Consider the following 19,597-nt stretch of genomic DNA (forward strand, 5'->3'; position numbering starts at 1 on the left):
AGGGACTGTAAGATTTCTCTGATTATCATTTTTTAAAGCATTTTAAGCAAGGTACTAATCATTAGTCATGCTTAGTGATTTCCTTTTCAGATCATTCTGTGGTCCCTTTCTCAAACTACATTCATTTCATGTGTAGTTTGAAAGTAAAATTAACCAACAATATAACTATAACCAGGAAGCTCAGGGCTCAGAAATTTTAACCTGCAATGAAAAAGTAATTGCAAATTTTGCTTCATTTTGCACTACATTTTCTTTTGTCTGCTAAAATTTGCACCCTTAATGTTAACTGTTTTTATGACACTATGCCTTTTGCCAACCAGCTTCAATCTTTCCATATGTCTAGGTGGCCTTCACAATGAAACTGGGATGGTTGGGCTGGAAGAGAGCTGTGATTGTAATCAGATCAGAGCAGTGGAGGACCAGACCCTGAGAACACCTTGTGGTGTACCCTTCCCTGTGGGTAGGGGTGCTCTGGCACCGAGGGTGCTGGGACTCAATGTGCATTTAAGTCTCTCAATTTTGTTTTACTGATAAATAGAGCTAAATGCTCTATAACTCTGATGTACAATCAACCCCCAAAAATACAGCTGTAAAGGGGGAGTTTTGCCCTCATGCAGTGGGCTTCCTTAGCAATAAAGAAAAGTGAAACCATCTGAACCAGATGATAAAAATACACAAAGTTACATCTGGTATTACCAGTGCAGCAATTTCTAAGGCCAATTTTCTGTTCAATGTTCAAAATATTAAGGCTATCCTGTCACTTGAAACCCTTTATCTATGGTTGTATGAAATGGAAAGAGAAGAAAAGTCCTCTGTCCCATGTGTTCATCCCACAAAGCCTTTGAAGCTCTTATGTTAACTATTTGAGGTTCAGAAACAGAAGGAAAATTTCAAGATCATATAAACAGCTCCAAGGAGAAAATGTCTTTAATTCATGACTAAACAAGCAAATGTATATTTTCTGTTTCAAAAAGATGACTGAACTTTGTTGTGCCAGGAAAAATAAATCCATCTGATTTTGCTTTAAGCTGTCTTCTTTTTCAAATGCAGTGAGGGGCTCCAGTTCCTTTGGATGATGTAATTCAACTGTTCTGCTTGAATTCTGCTCCCTGTTGATGTCATGTCGCCGCTAGCCAACTATTCAAAGAGAAAAGTAACTTCTAGTTTAGACTAGAGAATGGGGAGGCTGAGGTTTATAACGACCCAGCATCCCAGGATGCCAGTTTAGACCCTCCCAGGCAGAGCTAAGCGTTAAGAGGAGCTGAGGCTCCATCCGCCGGGAAGCCCCCTGCCCGCGGGTGGGTGGCACCCTGGAGCAGCCAGCCGGTGAGGGCAGCGCTGGGAAGGCAGCAGGTATGTGGTGGGGAAGAGGGAGGGCTGGTCTGTGCCTGAGGGTGGTGAGCTGGAGCCCCTCGGGGAGAGAAGCCGAGAGAAACATTTGGCTGTTCAGGGACACGGTTCAGCTGAGAGGGCTGTGAAAGCAGGGAAGCAGTGCAGACTGACAGCTGGAGGTCTCCATGCTCCTCTGAAGCTGCTTTTGACTAACCCAACTTTTCCTCAGCCTTAGTACCACAAATGAATGAACAGCTTCTACCTGCTGCTCTCTGGTGTTCTCAGCTCCTCTGTGCCAAAATGAGGTCTAAGATCTGCTGTAATTCAAGTTTTTGTTAGGAAATATTCTGGAATCGTGGTTTATCTTGCCTGTGTCCACACTACTGTGATAAGGCTGAACATTTGCTGGATCTGGGAAGGGCTACCTGTGGGACCCAGGCTGGTAGCCCCCCACAGCAGGCTAGTTTCTGTGCTTATTTGGCATGCTGTGGGCAACAAGACCATGGCCCTGAAAGGAGACTGGAGGAGGCTGCCTTCCGACTCCACAGAGTCAAGACCCAGATGTTTGTTGTTTTGACTCTTACATATGGAAGCAACATGGCTGGAGAAACAGTGAGAGGGTAGAGGGCTGAGCTGTCATGCACATGTTTGCAATTAACATGTTTTCCTTGAGATATGGAGAATCTTCTCCTTATCAATGAGCAGGTGGGATTTTCATGTACCTTCATGACCATGTGTAGGGAAAGCATACCTAATGGAGGTTGATGAGCCATGCCAAACCTTTCCCCTGAGCCCTGTGAATAAATGCAATCCCCTGTAAGGGGAGCAGGCATGAGCACGGCCACACAGCTTTTAAATCAGAGCTGGTTTCGTTCAGGGCCAGCTTGGAGCACAGATGTAGTAGCTTGGTGAAGGGCTTATTTAGTTGCAGGGCTGGCAGCTGTGAATGGCCTTATATAGGGGCACTTTGGCATATGAAGGCATCTGCAGCCATCTGTGTGAATGTATTCCCCTCTGGCAGACTCCTCCATCCCAGTGGGCGAGGGCATTGATGAAGGGAAGCCAGTGTGGCTGCCTGGAAAGCAGGGCCAGCAAGGCCTCCACAGCGTTAGGTCTCTGCTCTTCCAGGAAAAGCTCATGGCCATCAGCCCTCAGGACAGGGATGGGAGTGGGAGCAGCAAACTCCACATCAGCAACCTTTTGCCAGTCCTGTGGCTGTCACTTTCTTGCTTTTTATAACAAGGGAAATAAACATTTCTACCCATTTTAGAGAGGAGCTGGGAACTCATGAACATGTTGTGGGAGGAGGATAATTATTAAAAAAAAAAAAAAAAAAACAAAGAGAAAAAAACCTGAAACCACCAACAACAAAAAGACAAACCAACAAACAATCAAAACAAAACAAACCCACCACACAAACACCACCACCACTACCAAAAAAAACCACAAACCAAACAAAACCCACAAAAAAAAAAAACCAAACCACCAAGCAAAGAACCCTCACCAAAACCATGAAAATTTTTGAATAGGTACAAAGGAAAAGTCACATCCCTCTTTGTTTTACCTACTATTGCTAGGAATGAAAAAGCAGTAAAATAAGTGCTGAGAACACAGGAGCTTTGGTATTGCCAGCCAGGCTGCTTGGGTATGAGATCTCTTTGACCTCCAACATCTTCTTTTCTCTCTTAAGTAGAACAAGATAGTGGGCAGATAGGAAATAGTGCTAAAAAAACCCCCAACTCATCTTACCTGACTGCTACTGTGCAGAAGGGAATCCCACATCGGGATCCTTCATGTTAAGAAAACACTATTGCCATGGTAGAAAACCAGTTCAGACTGAAAACAGGGCAAGGGGAGGGTGCTTTTTGGGCCCTTCTTCCTGAGGTTGGTAACAAGGTTCCACTCCTCTGTGAAAGCAGCAAGACAGGGCCCATAATTATCTTGGAGGTGTGATTTCTTCTTTTTTTTTTTTTTTTTTTTTTCCCAGTCTCTCCAGAAAACTGCACACAAATATTTTTGGGCCCTTCCCCTTACCAAAATATCAATAACCGAGGAAGTGGCTTTATCAGTATCACGTGAATGTCCACCATTATAATTTTGAACTGTAGATAGATACTCAGGAGTGAGTGAAATTTCACTCAAATTCTTTTATTGCCTTGTATCCTCATCTAAAGCACAGTCAGTGTTTCACACCTTTAATTGTTTAGATAATAACTAACTGGCAACTTGCAGGAAGAAATGCCTGCACCTGGAGTCAAATCACTTACTGATCCTCTGCCTTCTGTTTGATGGGAGCAAGAATATTTTCTCAACACAAACAAGCTAGCCACCCTGTGTCAGACTTCAGCCAAACAGCCTATAATGTTACCTTTAGAAGAATGTAGGTAAAGTTATAAGCCAGAGAGAAAAGAGTGGAATTATAACCAGGAAAAGAGCTTACAGAAGAGATGTAAACAGTTGCTCAATTTATATTCCTTTTGTCTTGTCATCCTATTCCCATTTACTGACCATTAAGAACTCCATTGTATTAGCTAGCAGACAGGCACTAGTCCAAGAATTTGGAGAGAATATTTTCAGTAATACCTATAACATATGTATTCAGTTTTTTATTTTTGGCTGTCATGTGTGTCAACATGCTTAACGTTTTTCTACTTGTGTTTATGAAGACACTGATTTTGTTGGTCAAGTTTTATCTGAATTGAGTTTTGGGCAGTTTATTAATTTCTTCTTACATATTTCCACTCATCAATTTTGGATGCTAAATAAACTACACTTGCCAGAAGGGAAAAGACTGCTATTCCCTTACCTCATGTCTGAGCTAGGCGTCTTCACTTTGAGCTTCTGATTCAGAAGGCAGATGCCTGCCTGTTTCCTGGCAGTGATACCAAGTCAATGTGTCCTGTGCTTGTAAGTGACAGGAAAGGACTCACTGCTGTGTAAGTTAGCAGAATTATTTTTGCTTTTGTTATTGACAAGAAGTCCATCAATAGTAAACTTTGGAAACAGCTGGCACTGCCAGCAGCAAGTGTCTCTGCACACGAGCTTCCTCAAAGCAATGACTGGCAAATTCCTAACACTCCATGATTTCACCTTCTGATTTGCAGTATCCTGATTTAACCACTCAGGAATTGCTCTGATCTTCGTGCCTTCTGCTGTGCTTTTGTTTTCAGACTCCATTGTCAGGTGAGTATTCCTCCAGAAAAGCAGCCTCTATTCAGCCAGAACCTTCAATACAACTGCAAGAGAAGCTCTGTACCAAAGCATCAGCATAGTGGATGAAATTTTCATTTCTTTGTAGTAATTTTGGTGCCATTCACACATTTTCATTTTTTTTAACCTAAGAATCAGGCAAAGCCTGAAGGTGATAACCTTTACTCATTGTATCCTGATGGGTTATTTCCTTCAGATTGGATGGAAGGTTCATAGGTAGATCATAAATACTTGGTTTCTGTTCCTGAATTCAAAGGTCGCTTTGCATGGAAACAGCAAACTGAACATAGGACCAGGAGTGTATCTACAGCTGAAAGCCATTCTCCAGAAGGAGCAACTGCTGATTGTCAGGAAGGAGTTCCTCCAAACCTGAGTAAGTCCACCTTTCTCCCCCCCCCCCATGTTCTTTGATGGTTTTTCTGTACTGTATCATTATAGCCAGCTTTGGCTTTTGACACTGCCTTTGCATCCTACAAATGCAGATAATCTATTACAAATCTGTCTTCAAGTAATCATCTACCAATGCAAGGAGTATTTATAATTTAATTTAATAAACCAGACAAGCTGTTATGGGAAGCAGTAGTTCAACAAATAAGCTTCCTTTTCATCCAAAATGAAATCAGTTTGGTTATGATTCAGGGTGGCTGCAATGCTTGGATAAAAATCCTTTTACAAAACCAACAAACAAGAAAATGCATCCACAGACATTCTGAGAACCATTTGGCAAAAATCAGAAGTGGCATTATGATATGGGTTTACTCTATGGGTTTATCATCTAGCAGTGAGTTAGTAACACACCTCTGGCAGAGTGCTCTTCAGATGGAGAAAGTGAGCAATGATTAGCTAGCCCAAGAACTAAGAAAATGTCATTAGGATCTTCTTTGTAGTTCTGTTACAATCTTTTCTAAATTTGTCCTTTCCTAAGGCTTTCATCTATGGTCATGATCCTTCCCTATGCTGCTGCTGAGCTGTCAGGCTTCGATGCTGTCCCTGTCTGGCAGAAGTCAAGCACTGCTGGTTAAGAAACATCTGGAAAAAAAAAAAAGCAATAACAAATCAGCATTTCTGCACTTCCTACCTTTTCATCTCTTGTAAAACGACAACATCCTTCATATTTATTAGAGCACAGAAAACTATCAGATAAGCAACCTCCCGTTTGCAGTGGCCGTTGTTGCTAGTTCCTTATTGCTATTTTCTCACACTAGGACAGATAATCTGGTGGGGGTTTTTTTCAGTCTGTTTTATGAATTAGAAGGGCACAGAGCCCAGTTAGCTCAGAACTGGGCCTTCACAAAGTTGACACAGAGTATTTTGAAGGCAGAGCACATGGTTCCACACTTTTGCGTTTTGTCAGAGGCTTTAATTTTTTTATTCTCTTCTCTCTTTGTGGTGGGTTGATGGCAGCAGACATCTTTCTCCTCTTCCAGCACTACAACAGGTATCTTGGTTTCACAGCTAGGCTGATATCCAGGTAATGCTTTTAATTATGGCAGTAGTCCAAGCAGATGTTGTTTGGTCACTAAAGATGTCTGTAGTTATGGATCTTACAGTGAGTTTTTTGTTTGATTTTTTAAAAATATTTTTTAAGTAATTCTTTTACCTTCCTAACAGCAAGGTCACTGCTGCTATAGATTTACACTGTATGCCAAATGACTCCAAAACAGTTTTTCAGACAAGCTGAAATCCAGTTTATTGTGTCACAGATGCCTGGATGTTCAGCTTGTGTGCTGTGATCAATTACAAGCCTGATTTTTCACTGATAGGGATGAAGCAGACAACACTGACAGTGTGGGGAAGAGGAATAACTCTTTCTCCCAGCCTAGAACTTGTCTCTGTGATTGTGGAACTGTGTCACCATCCTTATTGTGATAGATACGCAAAAACTGAACTCATGAGAGGAGAGAATCAAACTGATATCATTTCTATTGGAAATACTGTGGTCTGAAAGTCAACAGCATCAGCTCAACCTGTCCTCAGAAAATACAACACACTTTCAAGTACTGCATTGAAAGTGATTTGCAGATCCTTCTTTCTGACAGGGTCTAAGACTAGCTCTCTGTCATGTGCTTCCAACACTGACGGCTTTCAGATCATGGTGCTTCTCATGGGATGAAGTGACAGGAGAGAAACTGAAAGATGGAAAGTAAAACTGCACAGGTGTATGTCACAGTTTCATCATGAAACTAGAGATGGATTTTGAAAGGGAGAGCTCGAGTTAAAGTTGAGTGAAATTAAAGTGCAAAGTACAAGCAGAAGGAAATTAAGGCATTATGTACTGGGTGTGGTATTGCATCTTGTACCTATCGGGGCTGCATGTTTCCCTACATGTATTGGATTTGTGCTTGGTTCTTTTGTGGCTGGCCAGGCAGCTACCTTCAGCACTAAGCCACCTCCCTGGTGTTTCTGACTTCCTAGGTGACCATGGATAGCGAATTTGAAAAAGATCACATCAAAAAGCTGCAGGAGCAGCGAATGACCATGCAAAAGAAAACCTTCACCAACTGGATGAACAATATCTTCTACAGGGAACATGTAGGTAGCTCATTCAATTTCAGGCTTCTTCCTGGGGTTTATTTGATTTCACCCACTGTATTCTTTTCTTTTTTATGGTTTGTTTTTGTTGGGGGTTTTGTTGTTTGTTTGTTTGTGCTTTGTTGTTGTTTGCTTGTTTAACTTTTGTCCTGAGTGTTGTCATTATACTTATGCAAGCAAGGAAGGCTTTGACTAACCTGAGTGCTCTAGTCTGTGTCTTTTACTTTGCATCTGTCTTCACTGATCCTGTTATGTAGAGTATATAACTCTGTGATATCGTGATGTCTACTGTGATCCATTGGTGATCACCTCAGAAGAAGATCTTCACTTGATCTTCTACTTCCTATAAGTATCTGCAAATGCTTGGATTTCCCCAAACAATGCTCAGTTCATAATTGCCTGGCCAATATTTAGGACTTTCTACTTTGCCTCATCAGTCCACCTTGAGCTGTTGCTCAGTGCCTCTAAAAAGGTTACCTTAAGTCTATCAATTTCAGGCATACTGTCATGCAAGTACAGACCAAGTCCAACTGCAAGTACAGTAGGTTCCAGACTTCTAAAAAGCTTCAGTGCTAAGTTACAGTTGATTTGTGTTTGTGAGTTAACTCCAACTTATTCCAAAAGTCTCCAGACTTACTAACAAGAGAAAGTTATTTCAGACACAAATGATGTAGCTGTGTCACAACAGGGAATTACATCATCCAAAACCAATTCTCTTTTCTGGAGTCTGTAGTTGATATTAATGGAAACGGACCTTGGAAACACTGTCCAGGATCAGGCCTCTTGGTTCTGTTCTAGCTTATCTCTGTTATATGATATTTCAGTGTGAGATAGATTGTTTTCAATGTAATATTTTAAGTTGGTGATTGGTGGAAAGGCATCCTTTTTCTTATTGTGAGAGAAGATCTGCAAAACATATTCTTGTTTTTCCCCTTGCAGAAAGTTAGGGGTTTAGAGTGTAGGAAATCATTTAGCTACAAATGAATTTAGCTACTTTCTCATTCGAAAAACATCTTCAGGTTCAAAGATTAAAATATCAGTCTTTACTTCCTGCACAGTACTTGTTCATGTATCATAAAAGCATGAGGAAAACAGCCTGGGAGTGCTTTCCAAACCATATAGGGTAAGAAATGGTGCAGAGACTGACAGCTTATCTAGTTGTTCTCAGCAGTGTAGACTCAGCTTTTCAGCACACACTTTAGCATGACTGAGTCAACTACAGGATGCTGCAGTATTCTCAGTTACACTGCCGACCGCTCCAAGTCCAGCGCTAAGGATGCTGCTGGATGAGATTTAATGTTAAGCTATCTGTAAGTGGTATTTTTGAGAAGAATGTGATCCAACAAAGCTGTTTAAAACTATTGCTGGGTGAGGCATGAAGCAGATGTACAAAGAATATCTCTACAAATTTAATGGAACTAAGTGTCACAGAATGTAACAACTTTAAGCTTTTTTTTATGGTCATATACCATGAGCAGAATTTTAAGTTTACTTAATATGCAAAAAGAAATAAAACTGGCAACTAAACAGGGAGGTTTTCATGGAGGTAGTCAGTTAAAGATGTACATTTTTGTTCCACACACAGTACAGACTTAAGGTCTCTCTGCCTTGCCTTTACACTTTCTTCTTTCTCTGGAGAAAAGAAATCTGTTAAACTGATTAAGAATTGGTCAGGAATGGAAAAGCTCATGTCTGTTACTTTTCCTCTCCTCCCACCTACATTATTCTCTGAATTATGAAGACTACTACTTAACTTCAGATTTATTTTTTTTCTGAAAATAAAAATAATTTAAAAACTGTGATTTTAGAATCACAGTAAATTGCTGTTGGGTGTGAGCTGTCGTTTTAATGTCACTTCTTGATGCTTAGTGGCAGAAGGCCAGAAGGAAACGCCCAAAGCAAGTTCTTCTTAGGTCAGAGTACACACTGTGTCATGTTCTATCACCTAAGCACTGGGTGACCTCACTGCTGGCAGCAATGAAACACATTTTTGTAAAAGATCTTAATCTTTCACGTAGTGTGAGGCTCTGGCTAAAAATGTGGAGATTTGGGTGGCAGCACAGGTCTAAGCAGGATGTAACAGACTTTGTTGAGACTGTGGAGTAAAAATTGAGTCACTGAACGGGGTTACCACCTCAGTTTTTAAATGAAATGCATTGCTCAAAGAAAAGGTTGAAAATATTGATTCAAGTGGAAATAAAAAATGTCTGTGGTTCCAATGTTTTATTTTTAAAAATATGATATTATTATTGTTGTTATTATTATTAATACTATTATTTATTATTATTGCTATTATTTATTATTGTTGCTATTATTATTGCTATTATTATTATTGTTATTATTATTATTGTTATTATTGTTATTATTATTATTTCTAGAATCTCCTGCTTGTTTTCTTTCTTTGCTCAATTGTGAGTTAATTTACTTTTTACTTCAGCCTACTTTTATAAATAAGGTCGGTCCCCCTCCAGATCCACTTTTTGTGAATTAAGGTTCATCACTTTTGGCATATATGCCCTGACACACAGAAGAACAGCAGTGAAACAGCAAGAAGGTGTTCTGTTTTTTTAGTATTAGAAGTAGAGGGTTCTGTGGCTGATATTTTTGAGAAGAATAGGATGCAACAAAGCTGTTTAAAACTATTGCTGGGTGAGGCATGAAGCGGAGATATGAAGACTGTCTCTACAAATTTGAATGGAACTAACTGTGGCCCAAATGTTCAGCCAGAGTCTGCATTGTCTGACTGGTCTTTGCAGGAAAAGATTGAAATAGAAGACGTTTACACAGACTTGAAGGATGGCATTTCTCTCATGAAACTCCTGGAGCTGCTCTCTGGAGAAGCTTTGCCCAGACCCAACCGGGGAAAGATGAGAGTGCATTTTCTGGAGAACAACAGCAAAGCCATCACATTTCTGAAATCCAAGGTATATTACTGTTGATACTAGAGATCACAACAGCTTACCTATGGTACTAATTACAGTATTATGCTCGACATTCACTATTATTCAACATTATGAGGTTCAACAAGGCCAACTGCAAGGTCCTGCACCTGGGTCAGGGCAATCCTTAGTATCAATACAGGCCAGGGAATGAAGGGATTGAGAAGGAGGAAGACTTGGTGGTACTGATGAATGAAAAACTGCACAAGAGCTGGCAATGTGCACTCACAGCCTGGAAGGCTAATCACACCCTGGGCTCCATGAAAAGAAGTGTAGCCAGCAGGTTGAGAGAGTTGATTTTGCCCCCATACTCTGCTCAGGTGAGACCTCACCTGGACTGATGTACCTGGCTCTGGAGTCCTCAGTACAGCAAAGATATGGACTGCTCAAACAAGTCCAGAGGGTGCCATGAAAAAGTATCAGAGGGATGGAAAACATCTCCTGTGAAGAAAGGCTGACAGAGTTGGAGTCATCCAGACTGGAAAAGGGAAGGCTCCAGTGAGACCTTATTGTGCCTTTCACTGCTTAAAAGGGGCCTATAATAAAGATGGGGTCAATCTTTTTATTAGGCCCTGTTGTGAAAGAGCAAGAGGTGATGGTTTCAAACTGATAGAAGGTGGATTTAGATTAGATGTAAGGAAGAAAATTTTTTAAGTGAGAGTGGTGAAACACTGGCACTGTTTGCCCAGCGAGGTGGTGGAAGCCCCATCCCTGGAAACATTCAAGGTCAGGTTGGATGGGGCTCTATGAAACCCAATCTAGTTAAAGATGGCACATGGCACAGGGGTTGGGCTAGATGGCCTTTAAAGGTCCCTTCCAGCCCAAAATGCTCTCTGATTCTATGCTATGATTATTATTTTCCCCTCTAATACACAATAAGATACTCCTTAATGACATGCTGGAAGTTTTATTAAAAAAAAAAAAAAAAAGTCATTGGATTTGAATTTCTTTATTATTTGAGCATCATGGCTTATGAACAGCTAATGTCCCCCTCAGACAAATCACATCTAAATGTAAATGTACTGCAGTTCTATGTCTTTCTAGATGTTATGTTTTCCTAGATGTTGGGAGAGTAAAAACATCATTAGGCAAAGGTGAAGCTAGATGGTACAGAAACGGAGATTTTTTAGAGCTTGGTTTTTACAGTTCTAGCAAGTTGTGGCAGCAGTTTTGATATTGCAGTTGTGCACCCTCATTTCAGCTAAAAATTAGTGTTGGGGTGTTTTGGGGGTTTTGGTTTGGTTTGGTTTTTCCTGAGCAAACAAATTATCGTAGACCTCTCTGGAAAATTGCTGTACAAAACTCTCTGCTATGAATTCCAAAGGAACAGAAAGGTTTCATAGCAGTAGATGTGGAAAAGTATCTAATGTCTGGAATTTCGCTGATTACAAACCAAATCAACATGGCATAGAGTTCCAGTTAATACATGCCTTGCTAAGGTTATACACAGTTTAAGACCTAGTGGTATGTGCACATCCAGGCTCTTCCAGCTGCACCAGCCAACCATTCCTTGTCACATGAGTCCAGCCTCCAGAGAGGGCATCATGCAGATAACAGGTGCCAGTATGGGATGCTCAGGCTCCCTGATGAGGTACTGCACTTTTGGCGTAAACTACAACCCTGCTTGCTGTACAAATAACAGTGGAGAAAGCAGCTGTAACTTGTTTAGAAGGTTGTTTGTACTGCTTGGTGAGTCCAGGAGCTATATTCTGACCAGCTGGCTGGAGAACAGAGAGAGGAGATGGTCTCTGACATTTCTCTGCTGTCACTCTCTTGGAAGAAAGGAACACTGAATTGTGTTTCTTTCCTCTCCATAACCACCAGTTTTCAGAACCCTTATAAGAACTTCAAATCTTTGAGACCACTATTCTTTTGTAAGGCTTTTGCAGAAATACCATTCTTGGGGCATGGGAGAGCTAGGGTGTGAACATGAGAGCTCACAGGCATGTAGGCAAACAAAGAGGTCATGTAAAATCTCTTTCCTTAAGAAAACAGCCTGAACAGTCTCCTCAAGAACAGCTTGTTACAGATAACTCCTTCAGAGAACTGGATATGATTACTTGCACACTGAATGGATGTGGATTTATTAGCAGGTACAAGTAAAACTGATTGGTCCTGAGAATATTGTGGATGGTGACAGAACCTTAATCCTGGGACTTATCTGGATCATTATACTTCGATTTCAGATTTCATCTATCAAACTTGATGAGGTAAACCAGTGTCTTTTGTCTTTTTGCCTCTTTCAATTTTTGAAAGCAATTGAATCCATTTTTTGTTTTTTTCAAGGAGGTAGAAAGCAGTAACTTGGAGATAGAAGAGATATTCATCTCTCTCTTCCACAAACTTTTAACTCCAGGAAAAATTTCTCTGACAACAGCTCTCTAAATCTGTACTGCATGATGCTCCCTCCTCTTCCTCTGAATAGAAGTATTCTTTTAAAATCATTTAACATGCATTGTAAGTACACGGAAAATAAGATTCTATAAAAGTATTAGAAGTCAAAGTTAATGATTTCTAACATTAGACCTGAATAGTTTATATTTTGTTTCTGAGTTCTGACTTGTTAAGGATGCAAATAAACTGAGCTTTACTTTCCACTTAATTTCTACAAACCTTACAGAAGAGAAACATTTAAAAACATTCTACTACCTGTGTTTCATGGTATAATTTCTGAGTTCATTCAGAACTCACTCACTTCCATAGAAAACTTCTACTTACATGTTACATCATTCTGCTAGTCTTTAAGCCATGAATTTTAGGGGACTTGTGGATAGGACAGGAGTAATACAAAATAGTCCTTGGGAACAACAGCATAAACCCACTGATGCTACTTCCATATATTGTTAACACAGATTTTTCATTTCTCTGTTCTCTTCACAGGAAGAATTTGGAGGCAGAGCTGATATTCTATTTGCCAATGAAGCCTTGCTACTCTGGTGTCAGCATAAAACTGCCAGCTATTCCAACGTGAATGTGAAGGACTTCTCCAAAAGCTGGAGTGATGGACTTGCCTTCAATGCCCTCATACACGCTCACAGGTAAGATCTGATGGATCAGTTCAGGTGGCATTGCTCATTGCTGTTTCTAGCTCTGACAGAAGTTGTTGCAGGGTCTGAATTACAAATATTTGTCAAGAAATTGTCAATTTTTCTCTTTTTACCCTTTGTCATTGAAGACTTGCCTTTCTGAAATGGATATTCTCTCTCTGAGTAAAGATAGGTCAAAACTTCCTACTTGGTAGCTCTTTGAGTTGGGCAAAAACATAGACTTTCCAAGGGACTGTCACACCTCTGAACAATGGTGACTGTTATTTATTTGGTCTTAGTCCCTCAGTCATGTTCCCATTGGTGTTTGTCAAAAGTTTTATTATTTTAGAGGTTGGTTCCATTGTGTGAACTTTGTGACAAGTTATACCTTATGGCTCAATTGTAATAGAGTAAATCAGCCTCTCAGTCTCTTCCTTTCTTCCTTCTCTGGCCCTCTGAAAAAGTGTGAAGAGAACAGTTCAAGGTAGGAGAGAGAAACCACCTTGGAGGACCTTAGCATTTATTCTCTTTACCTTCTATCAGAATACCATGGTGGGATCCTCTAACTACCCATACTGGCTGTCACCTTTTTCAGAATTGCCTTCCTTGTTTTTTCACCCATCAGTAAAGAGGGAAAACAAGTGAAGGACGAAGATTTTTCTGGGAGTGGTATTTCAATTTCATAAGGGACAATTTTCTTCCTGTTATACATGCAAGGGGCAAAGCTCTTGAATGAAGCTCAAGGTCAGAGAGAGCGATTCTGATGTTAATGTCACATTCATTAGACTGATAAATGGTTTATGGTTTATACTCTGAAAGAACACAGGGCAAACATAAATCTTTCTTCACCTTCACACCCTTTTCTTCTCCCAGGCCTGATCTTATCCACTACAGTTCACTGAGGCAGGACCAGCCCATCAAAAACCTGAACAATGCCTTTGATGTTGCTGAGAAAGAGCTGGGAATCAGCAAACTGCTTGATGCTGAGGATGTGGCAGGACCCTACCCAGATGAGAGATCCATCATGACTTATGTGTCACTCTACTACCACTACTTCTCCAGACTGAAGCAAGGCCAGACAATACAAAAGCGACTGAACAAAGTAAGTGCATTGCTACCTTCAGAAAGTGAAAATGAAATATGGAAGGCTGAATTTATGTTGGACATGTGGGGGTGTTTGTGCAAGCTCAACTTCAGGATTATGACTATCATGAAAATGATCAGGGAGCTGGAACACCTCTCCTACAAGGGCAGGCTCAGTGAGGTGGAGACCTTCAGCCTGGAGAAAAGAAGGCTCCAGGGAGACCTAATAGCAACCTTCCAGTACCTGAAGGGGACCTACAGAAAGGCTGAAGAGGAACTACTTACAAAGGTCTGTGGTGATAGGATGAGGGACAATGGTTTTGAATTAGAGAAGAGTAGATCTAGATCCCATGTTAGGAACAAATTCTACCATAAGGTGGGTGGAACACTGAAACTGGTTGCCCAGGGAGGTGGTTGGGGCCCCATCTCTGGAGATATTCAAGATCAGGCTTGACAAGGCTCTGAGCAACCTGATCTAGTTGGGGATGTCCCTGCTCATTGCAAGGGCATTGGACTAGATGACATTTAGTGGTCCCTTTCAACCTAAACCATTCTATGATTATTTGAAGTGAATTAAATGGCACAGTTGTTTGAAAGATCTTTTACCATCACTTGAATCTTGAGAAATATCTGTAAACTCTCTGATCTGTAAAGGGGATTGCATTTATTTCACAGAAAATTAATCTCTTTTTGACCTCACAACTTCTGTTTTACAACTGATGTGGTGCAAAGGCCTTCCATTAATCATGGAAGGATTGCTACTAGGCAAAAGCAGACCTGGTCAACAGTTTTCCTGACTTAATAAGAAAGATGATCCCTTCTTCTCTGAGATTACTGTGGGTTTTTATTTCCTGTGAAAATCCTCATCCTTTCTTTCTAACTCCTTAGTCAGATACAAAATGCAAAATCGCAAAACAAATCTCAGTGTGAAAAATGAGGGAGTGCAAAAGAAGGGGAAAAATTCCTAGGGGGAAAGAACTCCAAAGCTAAAAAGAAATATTTTTTTTTCAGTTTTCAAACGCGTTTTGTCTCATATGATTGTAAGTTATATTAAAAACTACTTGCAACCTGTTGATGGAAAACTGATGGAATTTTGTAGCTGTTTCAGTGAAGACCACTTTCCTGACAGAGAATTTCTTTTCTACCTTTAGAATAATCTATTCTGGTTTTGCCAAAAATACAAAAGAATTAGCCCACAGAAAATCTGCACACTCAGGATGGGCTCTCAATAACAATCTGCATTCAGAGAACTGCCTATGTGATTGAGACGAGGAATATATTGCTTGATGCAAGGCACGGATATCCAAACTAAGACTTCCACCGCTTCACTTGATGGCATTTAACAAGCCTAAGTGCCAGGTGCTGCACTTTGGCTACAACAACCCCATGCAGCACTACAGGCTGGGGTCAGAGTAGCTGGAGAGCAGCCAGGCAGAAAGGGACCTGGGGGTACTGATTGACAGCAGCTGAACATGAGCCAGCAGTGTGCCCAGGTGGCCAAGAGAGCCAATGGCATCCTGGCCTGCATCAGGAATAGTGTGGCCAGCAGGAGCAGGGAAGTCAATGTGCCCCTGTACTCAGCACTGGTTAGGGCCACACATTGAGTACTGTGTCCAGTTCTGGGCCCCTCAGTTTAAGAAGGACTTTGAGGTACTTGAACATGTCCAGAGAAGGGCAACGAGGCTGGGGAGAGGTCTGGAGCACAAGCCCTATGAGGAGAGGCTGAAGGAGCTGGGACTGTTTAGCCTGGAGAAGAGGAGGCTCAGGGGTGACCTTATTGCTCTCTACAACTACCTGAAGGGAGGTTGTAGCCAGGTGGGGGTTGGTCTCTTCTCCCAGGAAAACAGCACCAGAACAAGAGGACACAGTCTCAAGCTGCACCAGGGGAAGCTTAGGCTCCAGGTGAGGAGAAAGTTCTTCATGGAGAGAGCTGTTAGACACTGGGATGTGCTGCCCAGGGAGGTGGTGGAGTCACCATCCCTGGAGGTGTTCAAGAGGGGATTGGATGTGGCACTCAGTGACATGGTTTAGTAGTCATGAGGTCTTGGGTGACAGGTTGGACTTTGGTGATCCTTGAAGTCTTTTCCAACCTCGCTGATTCTGTGATTCTGTGATTGACTTGATGGTGACAATGTGAAAAGCTTTTGTAAAACAGGGTTTGTTTAGCTAACAGAGTGATCTGAGGCAAGAACAACTGATCCTGAGACATGTATCAGTAACAGTAATGTTCCCTGAAGAGAAGCATTAGATGAGAGCAGGACTTGGAATCTGATCAAAGATTAAGTATCAGAAAGGAGAGTGCACAGCAGGATTTTACTGGCCTATTTGTGAGTCATTGGATATTAGCCAGAAGACATTTTTCTTCTTATAAACCTGAAACAGTCCTTGAGTCACCAAGTATATGTTAGTGGAACTGCAAAGACCAAACAGGCCATAACGTCTTTACTACGGGAAAAACCAAAAAGAGCATTTTTTACTCCGTCTTTCTTCAGTTCTTTTTGTGCTCCACTGTTTTCTTCCGTTTTGTATAGGTATATTTATTCTTTCTTTTCCTTCTCTCTTTCCACTTACCTATTTATTTTTCTTTCTCTGCCTCCTTCTCTATTCTTAGCCTATCTCTAATATTGCACTCCTGTCTTCCTGCCTTTCTGACACACACAAACGTTCACAAGGAGAAAGAAACAGATGTTAATCTCTTCGTGTCCTTAGTCCCCTCAGAGAGGCAGCTCTGACCTTACTAATAGGATTGGAGAGGGAAGCCTGAATGTGTCAAGGAAGCCTTTGAGTTCAGACTGAGTGGGTGACCAGGATGGCAGAGAGAATTAGCTCTGGGAGGTAAATCTCCCTTCCCCCCTCCTGCGTGAGGTGACCATGCATTTGCTAGGATCTTTCAGCGAGAATTGGGTACGATGGCAGAAAAAACAGAGGGGAGCCCTGATGTCCTGGGCTGCTTTTCCTGCACTAAAGGTTGGTGTTGCTTTACTCCTCTTCCAACACTGTGACACTTATTCATTGCCCTGTGTGCTTTCTGGTAGATAGAAGCAGATTACCACTTTCAGGGACTGGGTCTTTGCTCAGTGCCGTCTCCCTTGCTAATCTGCCTGGCTGGAGCAAGAGGGCTCAGGGGAATGACAGAGGCAGAAAACTTTGTTCACCATTAAACCTGACATCTGCAGGATGGCTACTAAGCTAGGGAAAGGCAACAAAGTAAAATGACCAAGATGGAAAAAAAATTAAAATTGAAGGAAAGGACGACTCTGTTCTAACACTTTTTTATTTCATTGTGGATTTGATTCTAAATGATTGCTTCAGTGTTATCTGAACTTGAAATAAAGGCATATCAGACCACAAATCAAACTGATGCATGACCTGGACTCGGAAAATTAGTACTGAATCAGAGTTAACATCATTACCAAATCACTGCTGGGTTATGAAACATTCTCTAATGATTTCTGTAAAGCAAAACACCTGCAACAGAAGAGATTGGGAAGGGGCTGTTTGACCACAGTCTACTGTGGGCATGTGAAAGAGCCAGGCTCTTGTCAGATGATCTTCTAGCAGCCTAAGATGGTGAAGCTAAGAGGATGTAAATGCATATTAGTTGAGATAGAATTGCTTAGGTTTAGGAATCAAAAGAGTCTATGTTTTTCCCACCGCGAAACAAAAATCTGAACCTTCAGTTTGGGATTCTTGCTTTCTAGTCAGATCATGCAGACACTGCTGACAGTTTCCAGCTGCATGCTGTTCATTCCAAAATGATTCTTTTCTTAAATAGAAACGGAAGTGCGACATCAAATAATTTTAATTTATCTGTGTTTTATGGTAGGTTGTTCTTTGATTTCACCTGGCCTCAGGTGTGACAGCTAATCACCACATTGGTATAAAAATGTGACAACTTTGATAACCTGCTTATTAAATACTTTTTTACTGACAGACATCCAACTGTTTGAATCCTAAGCTTGGTTTATGAAGATGTTGTTCTCTATTCATCCACTTTGCTTTATTCTGCTTCTTATGTGGCTTGTAACTTCATATTCCCATCACAGATCATATTCTTCCTGAAGGAGATCGATGACTTGAAGCTTCTATACGAGCAGATGGTCTCTGACCTCCTGAAATGGATTAAACAGAAGGTGACGGAGCTGGACGATCGTCATTTCCCCAACTCACTTCAGGAAATGTGGCTACTCATGGCCAACTTCAAGACTTTCCGCACCGTGGAGAAGCCCCCCAAATATCAAGAGAAAGGCATGATTGAAGCTCATCTCTTCAACATCAGGACAAAGCAGAGAGCCAACAACCAACGGCCATACTTGCCCCCAGAGGGGAGGACCCTGCAGGATGTGGAAAAGCACTGGATTATCCTGGAAAAGGCAGAGCACAACCGAGGAAAAGCACTGCAGAAGGAGATGCTGAGGCTAGAAAGGCTGGAACAGCTAGCCCAGAGGTTCATGAAGAAAGCAGCCCTGCGTGAGTCCTACTTGGAAGACATGAAGAAAGTGATTGGGAAGCAGGACTTCTGGCCAGAGAGTGCAGACAGGATGGAGGCTGCCAATAAGAAACTGGAAGCCATTGTGGCAGATGTACTACCCAGGAGGGAACGCTTCACAGCTTTGGATGAAATGGCCACAGTTATCAGCCAGGAGAACTATCATGGCAAAGATCAAATTGTGAAGAAGTGAGTGACACCTGCGACACTGTGTAGTGGTGGAGGTTGAAATTAGTTGAAATTCTGTGCTGTGGTAGAAGGAAGTGAATTGTAGCTAGGAATCGCAGCTCTGTTCCTCATAAGTAGAACTGGCAGGAGTTTCTTCTTCTTGTAAACAATTTCACCATTTAATTCAATATTCATTTAAGTATTTTTCTTGAAGGATCAAACCCTCCAACTGATTTCTGGTGCGAAATAGTTTTAAGCTATATTCATTATATATGAAAATACTTGTTCTGACAAAATTTCTATCTCCTATCAAAAATGTTTAGAGGGATACATTATTTTTTTTTCCCAAAAGCAACACATTTCTTTTTCAATGTGTAGCTTAGAGAGGTACATATTAGTTAAGATGCAAAGTCTTCTCAGGTTGGCTCCAGTTTAGAGTAAGTCTAGAGGAATTATCAAAGTATCCTGATTTGAGAATGGCTAAGAATGACATGCAAAGGAATTATGTTGATAGATTCATAGAATGGTTTGGGTTGAAAGAAACCATAAATATCATCTAGTTCCAGCCCCCCTGCCATGGGCAGGGACATCTTCCACTAGACCAGTCTGCTCAAGGCTTTATCCCACCTGACCTTGAACACCTCCAGGGATGGGACATCCACAACCTCCCTGGGCAACCTGTTCCAGTGTCTCACCACCCTCACTGTAAAGAATTTCTTTCTACAGTCTAGTCTAAATCTGTCCTCCTCAAGCTGAAATCCGTTCTCCCTCATCCTTCACCATGAGCGTGGTGAGACACTGGAACAGGTTGCCCAGGG

General features: G+C 41.4%; 1 protein-coding gene across 1 annotated transcript in view; it reads left to right on the plus strand.

Moving 5' to 3' along the window:
• Nucleotides 1–6,963: 6,963 nt before the first annotated feature.
• Nucleotides 6,964–19,597, plus strand: part of SPTBN5 (spectrin beta, non-erythrocytic 5) — a 103,534-nt gene continuing 90,900 nt past the window's right edge. Inside the window, exons 1-6 of the mRNA XM_054400475.1 lie at nucleotides 6,964–7,074; nucleotides 9,831–9,998; nucleotides 12,104–12,223; nucleotides 12,894–13,051; nucleotides 13,913–14,141; nucleotides 18,169–18,800. Of these exons, the coding sequence (XP_054256450.1) occupies nucleotides 6,964–7,074; nucleotides 9,831–9,998; nucleotides 12,104–12,223; nucleotides 12,894–13,051; nucleotides 13,913–14,141; nucleotides 18,169–18,800 (1,418 nt within the window). The remainder of the gene's footprint in view (nucleotides 7,075–9,830; nucleotides 9,999–12,103; nucleotides 12,224–12,893; nucleotides 13,052–13,912; nucleotides 14,142–18,168; nucleotides 18,801–19,597) is intronic.

This window comes from Indicator indicator, chromosome 4 (assembly GCF_027791375.1).
Source record: "Indicator indicator isolate 239-I01 chromosome 4, UM_Iind_1.1, whole genome shotgun sequence".
NCBI classification, from domain to species: Eukaryota; Metazoa; Chordata; class Aves; order Piciformes; family Indicatoridae; genus Indicator; species Indicator indicator.